The 11,193-nt window shown below is 44.6% G+C and overlaps 1 protein-coding gene across 1 annotated transcript in view; it reads right to left on the bottom strand.

Annotated features, from left to right (window-relative positions):
* Positions 1-3,963: 3,963 nt before the first annotated feature.
* Positions 3,964-11,193, bottom strand: part of ARHGAP5 (Rho GTPase activating protein 5) — a 570,224-nt gene continuing 562,994 nt past the window's right edge. Inside the window, exon 7 of the mRNA XM_085627411.1 lies at positions 3,964-6,751. Within this exon, the coding sequence (XP_085483537.1) occupies positions 6,421-6,751 (331 nt within the window). The 3' untranslated portion in view covers positions 3,964-6,420. The remainder of the gene's footprint in view (positions 6,752-11,193) is intronic.

Raw genomic sequence — 11,193 nt, 5'->3', positions numbered from 1 at the left:
ATGCGTCTGCTGTAAGCACGACTTGTGCAACAGGGTCGATGAAAGGCTGCGCCTTTTGATACATTTTGTGGGTTCCACCACTGCAGAGAGCGATGGGTGCGGCTGTCCACCAGTCACAGGATCAATTTACAGATCCAGTGTTGGTGGACAGCAACACTGGATCTGTAAATTGATCCTGTGACTGATTCCACTGACGTGTTAAGTATTCTTGTAACAGATGCATGTGTAGTCTTGCATAAGGTACTATTGCAAAGCATGATGCCACCATTCCCAATAGCCACATGAAAGTCCTGGCTGGCAAGGTTTGGAACGGCAGCAATAAAGTTTGGATATTGGAAATTCTGGCTGCATTGGGGATGGCTGGAGCTGTGTGAGTGTCGAGTGGCTCCTAGATCAGATTCATTTGTAAAGACTGTAGGTGAGACTTGTGAATTTTAACTGTGAAACCCAATTGGTGCAGTAGGTGTAGTATGGTCTGAGTGTTTTGTAAACCCTTTTGGTGTGTGCTGGCTTTGATGAGCCAGTTGTCTACGTAAGGGAAGACATGAATTTGTTGTCTTCTGAGATGAGCTGCTACCACTGCTGGGTATTTTGTAAATACTCTAGAAACAGTAGTTACTCCGAATGGAAGTACTTTGAACCGATAGTGTTCGCCTGCTATCACAAATCTGAGATATTGGTGATGAGCTGGATGAATGGGAATTTGAAAGTCTGCGTATTAAGTCTAGTGTGGACAAAAAAAAAAAAAAAAAAAAATCGCCCTGCTGTAGGAGAGGAAGAACCTGTTGAAGCGTTACCATATGGAAATGTTCTGACAGTATGTAGCGGATTAACTCTACGAGATGCAAAAATTGGTCTTAAGGAACCGACCTTTTTGGGAATTAGAAAATAAAGAGAGTAAACCCCTGAACATTTGTACTGAAACGGAACTGGTTCTAAGGCTCCCTTTTGTAAGAGAGATTGCACCTCTTATTTGAGTAACTGCAAATGGTCTGACGACAGTTTGTGAATACAAGGTGGAATGTTTGGTGGATTGGAGGCAAGCTCCAGGCAATAACCATATTAGATAAGGTCGAGCACCCATCTGTCGGTTATTATAGATTGCCACATGGGGAGAAACTGTTGACATCTTCCCTCGAAAGGTGTTAAGTGATCCGGGGGTGAGTGAGGGCAAGTCACTGTTTATTAGGGGAAGGTGTGTTATGTGGTGCGGCACCTTTACCCCTACCTTTGGAATTGTTTCCTCTATATCCTCCTCTACAGAGACCTCTAGAGGGAAAGGATAGGTTGTTGCCTTCGTAAGAGGAAGTATTTGGGTCTCAGGATGTTGTTTTGGATCCTGCTCTATACAATGAGCGGCAAAAAGAGCGTCTATTGGATGGGGACTGGAGCTCTCCTATGGATTTTGCCACTTCAGTGTCCTTTTTCATCTTTTCTAAGGATTGGTCAACTTCAGGACCAAACAGGTGTTCCTTCTCAAAGGTGGTGTTCAAAATGGACTGTTGATCTTCAGAATTAAATCCAGAGATCCTAAGCCATGCATGCCTTCTAATGAGAATGCTGGTATTGATCTCCCTAGCTGCGATGTCAGCTGCACTAAAGAACATCTGATTGAGGAGTTAGAGATGAGTTTCCCTTCTTCAACTAACTGCTGTGCCTTAGTTTTGTGTTTGTCTGGGAGATATTTGCGCAGTTGCTCCATCTCATCTCAGTGTGCCCCTGTTTTACCTAGCTAGTAGGCCCTGTGTGTTTGCGATGCACCAGCGGTTAGTGGCTTGAACAGCCACTCGTTTTCCAGAGGCATCTATAAGTTTCGATTCTACATCTGGGGGAGGTGAATACCCACAGGTATGCGAGTTAGCTCTTTTTGTAGCATTGGACACTACTAGGGAGTCAAGAAGTAATTATCCCTTAATAAACACAGGATCTGAGGGTTTATATTTTTTTTATCTACCCTTGGAGTTAAAATACGGACTCTGACAGGGTCTTTAAAGATATCATCTGCATGCCTCATCATGCCTTTAAGCATAGAGAGTGTTTGACTTGACCTGTGTGTGGACTCCAGTGTTTCAAATAAAAAGCCTTCTTCTAATGTTTCTTTATGTGATGGCACCCTGTGATGCTCGGCTGCTCTGGCAATGAGCTGTTGATAAGCCATATTATCATCTGGTGGCGATGGCTTTGCAGGATAAAGGTCTACCTCATTGTCTACTTGAGGTCAATGGTATAATCATTCCATGGGTCTGCAGGCAATGAGTATCACAATGATCCACATCTGGATCTGTATGTGGAGATCCCAGAGGTTATGTGTGAGGGATCTTCAATTATTAACTGTGGAGAAGATGGTGGAGTTAGAGAGGGTTGTGGGGCAGGATAAACAGGGCTGGTAGCTATGTCCTTCTTCCTTTTTAAGGGAATCTTATCAGCAGTGTCCTCTGCAGGAAGCTTGTGTTTTCTGGGGTTTTAGCCAAAATATGTCCAGTATCAGGATTAATATACATTTTTCTTCTGTTTGGGATCCGATTTTGCCTTAAAACTATCTAAAATTGGTTCTGGAGGCTCCTGAACACTGTCCTTAGATTTCAGAGTCAAAATCCATTTGTCTTTGGTAGTGGAATGTTTCGGCTTCGAAGCGTGTTTATGTTTGGAAGTGGAGGGTTTCGGCTCCAAACCAGATTTGTCCTTTGAGCCTGATGATTACGGATTCAAAAGGTTATTTTCGGTCCCGAGCAGGAAGGCTTGACGGTTTGTTTCAGTGCAGAGCAGAGCCGCAGGGCGTCGGAAACATTGTCTCGGTGCCGACCTTGGCCAGAAGGCTGAGATGGTGCCGTAGCCTTATGAATTTTGGAAGAGGATTTAGGGGGCAGGGGTTTTTCTGAACTCACGGCACCCTGTCCTGGAGGCACATACTCAGACTCCAGCTCGAGCTCGGAATCGAATTCTGGAACGCAGAGGGCCTCTTCTTCTGCAGTGGACGCTTCGATCTCTTCTTGGACGAATTCTTCCACAGAGATATCGGGAGTGTGTTGGATGCTTTGGCGTTGCATCTCTCTTCTTTGACAAACGATTTACAAGCGTCACAGTCTTCCTCCTTGTGCTCCGGAGAGAGGCTCGAGTTACAAACTTGATGTAGGTTGGTGAGAGGATATCTGGCATGGCACCGAGGACAAAATTGGAATGGAGTCTGTTCAGCAGCAGAAGGCTGGACTGATGCGACTAGGCACAACAGCCACCTACGAGGTTTTCGATCGAAAATGGAGTTTGTCAAGCGATTTGATAAGCAGAGAACAGGGAAACGTGTACGGAAACAATACCATCGAGGGTGGAGTGGATTGTGCACCGATGGGAACCCAAAGAACGGTTTTAGAACGGAAGCACAGCAATACACATCCGAACCAGATGGTGGAAAAAACAATCTACCAATGGAGTCGATGCCCATGCGCACTATCACCAAAAGGAGGAGTCACCTTACCTCGTGACTGGAAAGACTTCTTCAAAGAAGAACAACTTGCAAACATCCGGAGCAAACAATAGATGGCAGGAGTATGCAAAGCATGTGTATCTACAGCACACATGTCTTGAACATATATATATATATTTAAGAAGTGCTCCGGGGTCTCTGTTTTTGGGCCTATTCAATACTTATGACTGTTGATGAGGATCTCCTGGAAGAGATGTATAGCTATTCACCTAGGTGCCAATATGTCCCTGCACCTACGTATGGAGGGCAAAAAAGGTCAGCCCTACAACAGGCATGCAAATCATGGAAATGTTCACACAAGTTTGTAAAACTGAACAGCTGTAGCACATGATATCATGCATATTATTGCAGCTCCTAAAACATACAGCCCAAGCACTCATACCTCACAATTGCTTGTAAAATCTTTCAGCTGGCCATGAACCCTAATATATCTCAGAAGTGGCTTGGTTACAAGTCAAACAGAACAGGATAACACCACTGCATTTACCGGAGAGAAACTAAACTTTATTTTTGTACTTTTTATCAGTTCTTTGTGTGCTTGGCGATAGACAATATATTTTCTTCTGCTAGAAAAAGTTTATAATTTTCAAGAATATATAAGACAATATCGGGTTAAATTATAAAACAAATACATTTTGACAGATGCAGATGTCAACCACCCCATTTGTCCAACATCTACAAATTTAGTTCTGGTGATCAGAAGTGAAACATCTAGGGCAGGAGAAAAGGAAAAAGGCAACCTGTAATTATCTGAAAAGGGACAATAAGTTGCAAATCCCACATTTCCAGATTTTAGTATACAACTGTAACTAAAATAAGCAAAATAAAAAAATTGACATTTGTACAAATGCTGCAAGTGCAGATATCTTGCACAGCTCTAACCGTGCCGTTATCCACAGCTCAAAGACAGCCTAGCAGGATCTTTTGCAGCTCAGGTAAGGGCAGTTTCCACAGCTCTAAGCACAGCATATCTGGATCTTGCCCATCTCAGACAGTGGCATTATCCACAGCTCCAAGTACAGCCTCAAAAGATCTTGTGCAGCTCAGGTGGTGGCAATTTCCAGATACCTAGAAGCTGAAAAAATACTGGTGTTTGTCCTACAGTCTTGTTTCTATAGGTTCTGGGAAGGAGAGAGACTGCAGAGAGTCACCGTGGCATTCCACTAAGCCTGCAGCTCATCCCCGCTGAATGCTCAATGCTACAGCCTTCCTGTGCCACAATCTCAGACAAAAAGCAGCAACATCCTCTTGCAGCAAAATCGGTACCGTTGCAAAAGAACTGTTTTTAGAATATAAATGGGGGCATGATACCATGCCCCCATTTTCCAAAATTTTACATAACTATTGTTTTAGTACAATATACCACAGAAAAGTTATATAACTGTTTATGTATATATACACGTACGTGTATGTATATATACATACATACATATGTACATACATACAAACAGATCTATACATATATGCACACGCAGACACACCCAAAGAGGTTACTGGTCAGTACCCAAAATGTTTATTGCTACATTGTTAGCAATGAAATGGTTTCTCTCCTTAATCTGCTAAGGGGCGCATAAAATAAACAGAAAAATGAATCATGCCCTATGGAAAACAGAGGCATTTTTGCTTTTACAGTCGATTTTGTGATGCATGTATAAAAACAAGTTCGAAATATACACGAAAATGGCATGAACTGTCAGGAACGGAATGGTTACCCATACCCCCAGGAACAGAGGAGAGGGCACTTGAAAACCAAAAGACAGACCAGCCCCACAGCGATGGCATACACATGCAGAAGGGAGACAAATGAATAGCATTAAAAACCTCTGGGGACAGGTATGAAAATAAAATGTCGTCAGTGGCATCTTTGACGTCTTACAGCCATGTTCATTTGCTCGCTCATCACAAGAAAGTTTTTGCACGAGAAGTTGAACCACCATCCCCCCAATATCCAATCATCCACAGGTTTACATTCCAAGCAGGAGGAGGGTGCAGAACAGGAACATCTCACAAAGTTTTAACAGTGCATGTTTATCTATCTGATGGGGAGATAGTCCAAAGTGCTGCATATCCCAGTCTTCTTGGGGGTGCAAGGCACCAGCACCATGTCAAGTCACCCAGGAATAGCTTATGAACCATGGGAAATTGAAGCCATCCTTTATCTCGCCAGAGTACAAACCGTATCCCTGCTCTGTGCACTCCACAGGCGCTTCTGCTGACTGGGGATATGTACGCAGCCCAGATCTTGCAAGGCTTTCTAAATAAATCCGCTGAGATGTTGGACGAGCGCCTACCATGAATCTTTGCACATGTCCAACTAGATTAGACGTTCTACAACTGTCTCAGCATACTTTATTTTTTGGAGGCGCAGAGCTAATTCTCTGATACAATGTTCCTTATTACACATACCCTGACGAGTGACTTACCACATCCCAAACCTCAGAGCGAGAGACCTTGGCCCATACTGAAAGCCTGAATGGAACTTAAGTTGCCACATAATGTACAATACAATTAAATAACAAGTATAGCCTCAGAGAAGCTTGTAAAAGCAAGAAATGCTCAATCTGATTACTTACCACTCAAACCCTTCTGTTTCTATAGAAATCTTTATTTTCTGTACACAATATATTGTGGCAGAGCACTACCACAGGAATGATAAAGTGATTGCAATACAGGTCCATGCAGCGGTAGGTCTCTACTCTTCCCAAGTTCCAATTGGTTAAAATGAATATAAAACAAAACAAAAACTTGCAACCTTTTCATGTTGTGCTGACCACATTCAGTTTTGATCTGCACTACGGCTGTTTGAGGAATACAAGATATGTTTCTCCTTGTGCCGAAGGGCATAGCGTGGTCAAACTGGACGCAAGCCACGAGCCACACTTGAAGCCGTAGCCTATGGCCAACATCGTGCTCTCAGACCGCAATGGTGCTGCTCCTCTTCATCGGATTCCCAGAGGGTCAGCTTGCAGAGGGGGCTGCACAAGCTGAGGTTGAAGTGGCGGTGGTAGGTGGAGAGGCACCAATGGCTCCACCAGTTGGCCGGTGCTGGGAAGAGATGTTGAGGAGGCTGGAGAGTTCGAGGCTTCCACAATCTCTCCATTGTAGAAGAAAAACTGGCACTGGCGAATGAAGGTCTCTATCACAGACTGGTGAAGCTTAGTGGCAGAAATGATCTCTCGGTTTTCAAAATCTGGCCTCATTAGCGTTGGCCAGAAGCAGATGGACAAGTTATCGGCAGTCATGAGGTTGGTCTTACTTTTCTGGCTAACCCTAAAAATGAAAAGATAAAAGAAGATCAGCCACTTGAGGGATGAAAGCGAATACTAATTTTATGATCATTCCTCATGAGACCAACAGATAAGCGCAGTTACATCAAGACAGAATCATCTGAATTTCTACTGGAAACAATAATTTTGCAAACAACTGAACATTGTCACCATTCCCACTGTTACTATGTACATCTGCAGCCATTTCAATGCTTTTAAGATTAACACTTCAGAGCAGAACTATAGAATTCCCAGATCTTGATAACTTAACAGAAGGCACCTACCCATCCAATTTCCCACAGTAACAATATTCCAGTTTCTAGAGTACGCCAATTAGAACTCCTTCAACAGCAGTACCTGGCACTAGTGATGTAATACGTGTGAAATGCGACTCTTTGGCCACAAATTTTAGGGGATCAGTTTTACTCCTTCCTTCAGGCAATCTAACCGCTACACCCCAAGTCAAGAACTACTGTGCCAGTATGCGCAACAACTACGAACGTAGTCCACCAATAAAGCAAATATGGGCTGTGGTGGAGCGAGGCATTACAGATGGAATATGCTACTTACCAGAATGCATCTGTTCTTGTCATGTAGAGCTGCAGATCTACACACTGTGCATAGATCGCCATCTGGTGTTGGGCCCGGATGTTTGCACTTGCTTTTGTCTTGGAAAGTCTTTGGAAGTCACAAGGTGTGTGACTTCTCCTTTGGATCATAGTGCCCATGGGCTTCGGCTCCATCCTAAGATTGTTTTTCGCCAGCAGGGAAATGATGGAGCTTAGTAAGAAACAGGAAAGAAGCCCATGTGTGGTGTATCTAAGTAAGATAATACTGGAACAGCTAAAGGTAGCCGGGGAGGCGGGTGGGCGTGTGTAAATCTGCAGCTCTACAAGCCAAGAACAGATGCATACTGGTAAGTAGCATATTCTGTTCGAGGCATATGAGCTGCAGATTACACACTGTGCATAGATTGTAAAGCAGTATCCACCCCTAGCGGCGACTACAAGTATCTGTTGCAGTAGTTTGAAATAGTGTTTTGAGTACAGCTTGGCCAACACTAGCCTGTTTAGTTTGCACATCAACACAGTGGTGTTTAGTGAATGTGTGTGGTGTAGACCATGTAGCTGTTCTGCAGATATCACCTAAAGGAATGTTTCCTAAAAATGCCATTGAAGCCCCTATCTTTCGTGTAGAGTGGGCTTTAGAGGAATAGATAATGTACGTTTTGCTTTATGGTAAATCTGTATGCATTTGCCAATCCACCTAGCTATCCCAGATTTTGATATGGGGTTGCCTTTGTGTGGTGGTGATAAAGACGTGAATAATTGTTTGGTCTTACGAAAGGGTTTTGTTCTCTCTATGTAGTATAGTAGTGCTCTTTTGACATCTAAGGTGTGAAGAGCTCTTTCTGCAACTGTTTTTGGCTGCGAGAAGAATACAGGCAGCTCTACAGATTGATTGAGGTGGAAGGGAGAAATGACTTTAGGGAGGATTTGGGATTAGTCCGGAGAACAACTTTATTAAGATGCATCTGGAGAAAGGGTTCTTGAATGGTTAGTGCTTGTAGTTCACTAACTCTTCGTAGAGAAGTAATGGCTACGAGGAAAGCAGTATTCCATTTTAAGAATTGTAGCTCACATTTATGTAGAGGTTCAAATGGAGGCCCCATTAGTCTTGTGAGAACGATGTTCAAATTCCACACAGGGGAAGGTGGTACTCTGGGGGGAATTATTCTTTTGAGTCCCTCCATAAAAACCTTTATAGCAGGTACTCTGAAAAGTGAGAGGTGTGGTCTATTTTGTAGATATGCTGCTATGGCAGCCAGATGCAATCTGATGGAGGTATAGGCTAGGTTGCATCTTTGGAGGTGTAGTAAGTAGCCTATGATGTGATAGACGCATCTAGGGGATTAGTGTTATTGTTATGGCAGTATACCACAAATATTTTCCATTTGCCTGAATACCATGCTCTAGTGGTAGGTCGTCTAGCTTCTTTGATGACGTTCATAGAGTCAGGAGGAAGGTTAAGGTAACCAAATTCTAGGATTTCAGGAGCCCGATCGCTAGGTTGAGCTGAGCTGGGTCTGGGTGTTAGACTCTCCATGGTTCTGGGTTAAGAGGCGTGGAGAGAGGTGTAGTGTTTGATGCGGAACTACTGAGAGTTCCAGCAGTGTGGTGTACCATGGCTGTCTGGCCCAAGTTGGAGCAACTAGGATGAGCGTTAATGAGTGTTGCTGTAGTTTGCGCACCACTAGTGGAATGAGTGGGAGAGGCGGAAAAGCGTACGCAAATCTGCCTGACCGGTTCATCCATATCGCATTGCCTTTGGACAATGGGTGAAGATACCTGGCGGCGCAGTTTGGGCATTTGGCGTTTTCTTGGGTGGCGAAGAGGTCTATCTGTAGTTGCCCCCAAGTCTGAAAAAACGGTTGAAGACCTTGTGGCTGAAGTTCCCACTCGTGGATTTGTTCTGTTTGACGACTCAAGAGGTCGGCTATTGTGTTTAGGACCCCAGGGACATGTTGGGTTAGGAGAAAAATGTTCTGAGGTATAGCCCACCTCCATATGCTCTTTGCAATTTGAGAGAGCTGCAGAGAGTGAGTCCCGCCTTGTTTCTGGATGTAATACATGGCTGTCATGTTGTCGGTGCGGACTAAGACAGTCTTGCCTGATATATGTTTTTGAAATGCTTTTAGGGATAAGAAGATGGCTAGTAACTCCAAATGGTTGATGTGGAGTAGTTTTTGTTGAGGTGTCCACCTGCCCTGCATGGTGTGATGTAGTAGATGAGCTCCCCAGCCGGAGAGCGATGCGTCCGCTGTCATGACTATTTGAGGAACTGGCTCGAGGAACGGTCGCCCTTTGGAAAGGTTCTTGGTGTTCCACCACTGCAGAGAGCGATGGGTACGACCGTCTACCAACACCAGATCTGTTAGCTGACCTTGAGCCTGGTTCCATTGCCGTGCTAAGCACTCTTGGAGAGGACGCATCTGGAGTCTTGCATGAGGCACTATGAATATGCAAGAGGCCATCATTCCTATGAATTGCATGAACACTCGAGCTGGAAGAGAGTGTTGCGGTTGGAATCTGGGGAGAAGAGCTTGGATGCTAGCTATCCTGGCAGGACTGGGATAGGCGAGCGCTCTTGAGGTGTCTATTGTGGCACCGAGGTATTGTTGCGTGTGGGACGGTTGGAGCTGGGACTTGGCGTGATTTATTGGAATCTCAGGTTGTGAAGTTGTTGAATAGTGGCATGAGTGTGTTGTACACACTGATTGTACGATTTGGCTTTTATGAGTCAGTCGTCTAGGTATGGGAAGACATGTATGTTTTGTCTTCTTAGATGTGCTGCCACTACTGCTAGGCACTTGAACACTCTTGGTGCTGTGGTGACTCCGAATGGGAGCACCTTGAATTGATAGTGCTGACCGTCCACTATGAACCTGAGATATTTTCTGTGAGCGCTGTGAATAGAAATGTGGAAATAGGCGTCCTTGAGGTCTAGAGTAGCAAGGAAGTCGTCTTGGGAAAGCAGAGGGAGGACCTGCTGAAGTGTGACCATGTGGAAATGGTATGAATGTATGTATATGTTTAGAGGTCTGAGGTCTAAAATAGGCCTTAGAGATCCGTCCTTTTTTGGTATGAGGAAATAGAGGGAGTAGACTCCCTTGTTTTGTTGGTGCAGGGGAACTGGTTCTATTGCACTCTTTTGTAGGAGCGAGATTACCTCCTGCTTTAAAAGTGACAGATTTTCTTGTGACATTGGACGGTGTTTGGGTAGGATGTTTGGGGGGGGGGTAGATGTTAGTTCGAGACAGTAGCCTGATTGAACTATTTCGTGGACCTGTCTGAAGTGATTTTTACCCAGGCAGGGAGAAATTGTTGGAGTCTTCCCCCGACTGGAGTGGAATAGTCAGGGGGAAGTGGAGGGAAGTCATGGGGTAGGTGTGAAGGCAGAGCGGGAGTTATTTTTGCCTCTGCCTTTGCTGTTATTCCCCTTGTAACCACCCCTTTGGTAACCTCTAGCAAAGGTGGATTGTGCGGGAGCTTTGTAAGAGGTGGAAGAGCTATCCGAGGAGTAGCCTCGATGGGTGCTTCTGAAGGATGAGCGATGAAAGGATCGTCTGGGAGCTTGCGATTCGAAGGCTCCCATAGATTTGGCGGTGTCTGTATCCTTTTTCATTTTTTCGAGGGATACGTCTACGTTGGGCCCAAATAAGTGTTGCTCATCAAAAGGTTGGTTGAGTATAGAACTCTGTACTTCTGGTTTAAAACCTGATATCCGTAACCAGGCATGCCTGCGCAAAAGGACACTGGTGTTGATTGCCCTTGAGGCGGTGTCTGCTGCATCTAGGGCACAGCGAATGGAGGTATTGGTGATGGTCTTACCCTCATGGATTAGTTCACTGGCCCTGTATTTATATTGGTCAGGGAGGTGCTGCAT

The sequence above is a fragment of the Triturus cristatus genome, chromosome 9, assembly GCF_964204655.1.
Source record: "Triturus cristatus chromosome 9, aTriCri1.1, whole genome shotgun sequence".
NCBI classification, from domain to species: domain Eukaryota; kingdom Metazoa; phylum Chordata; class Amphibia; order Caudata; family Salamandridae; genus Triturus; species Triturus cristatus.
This window is presented reverse-complemented; position numbering and strand designations above follow the sequence as displayed.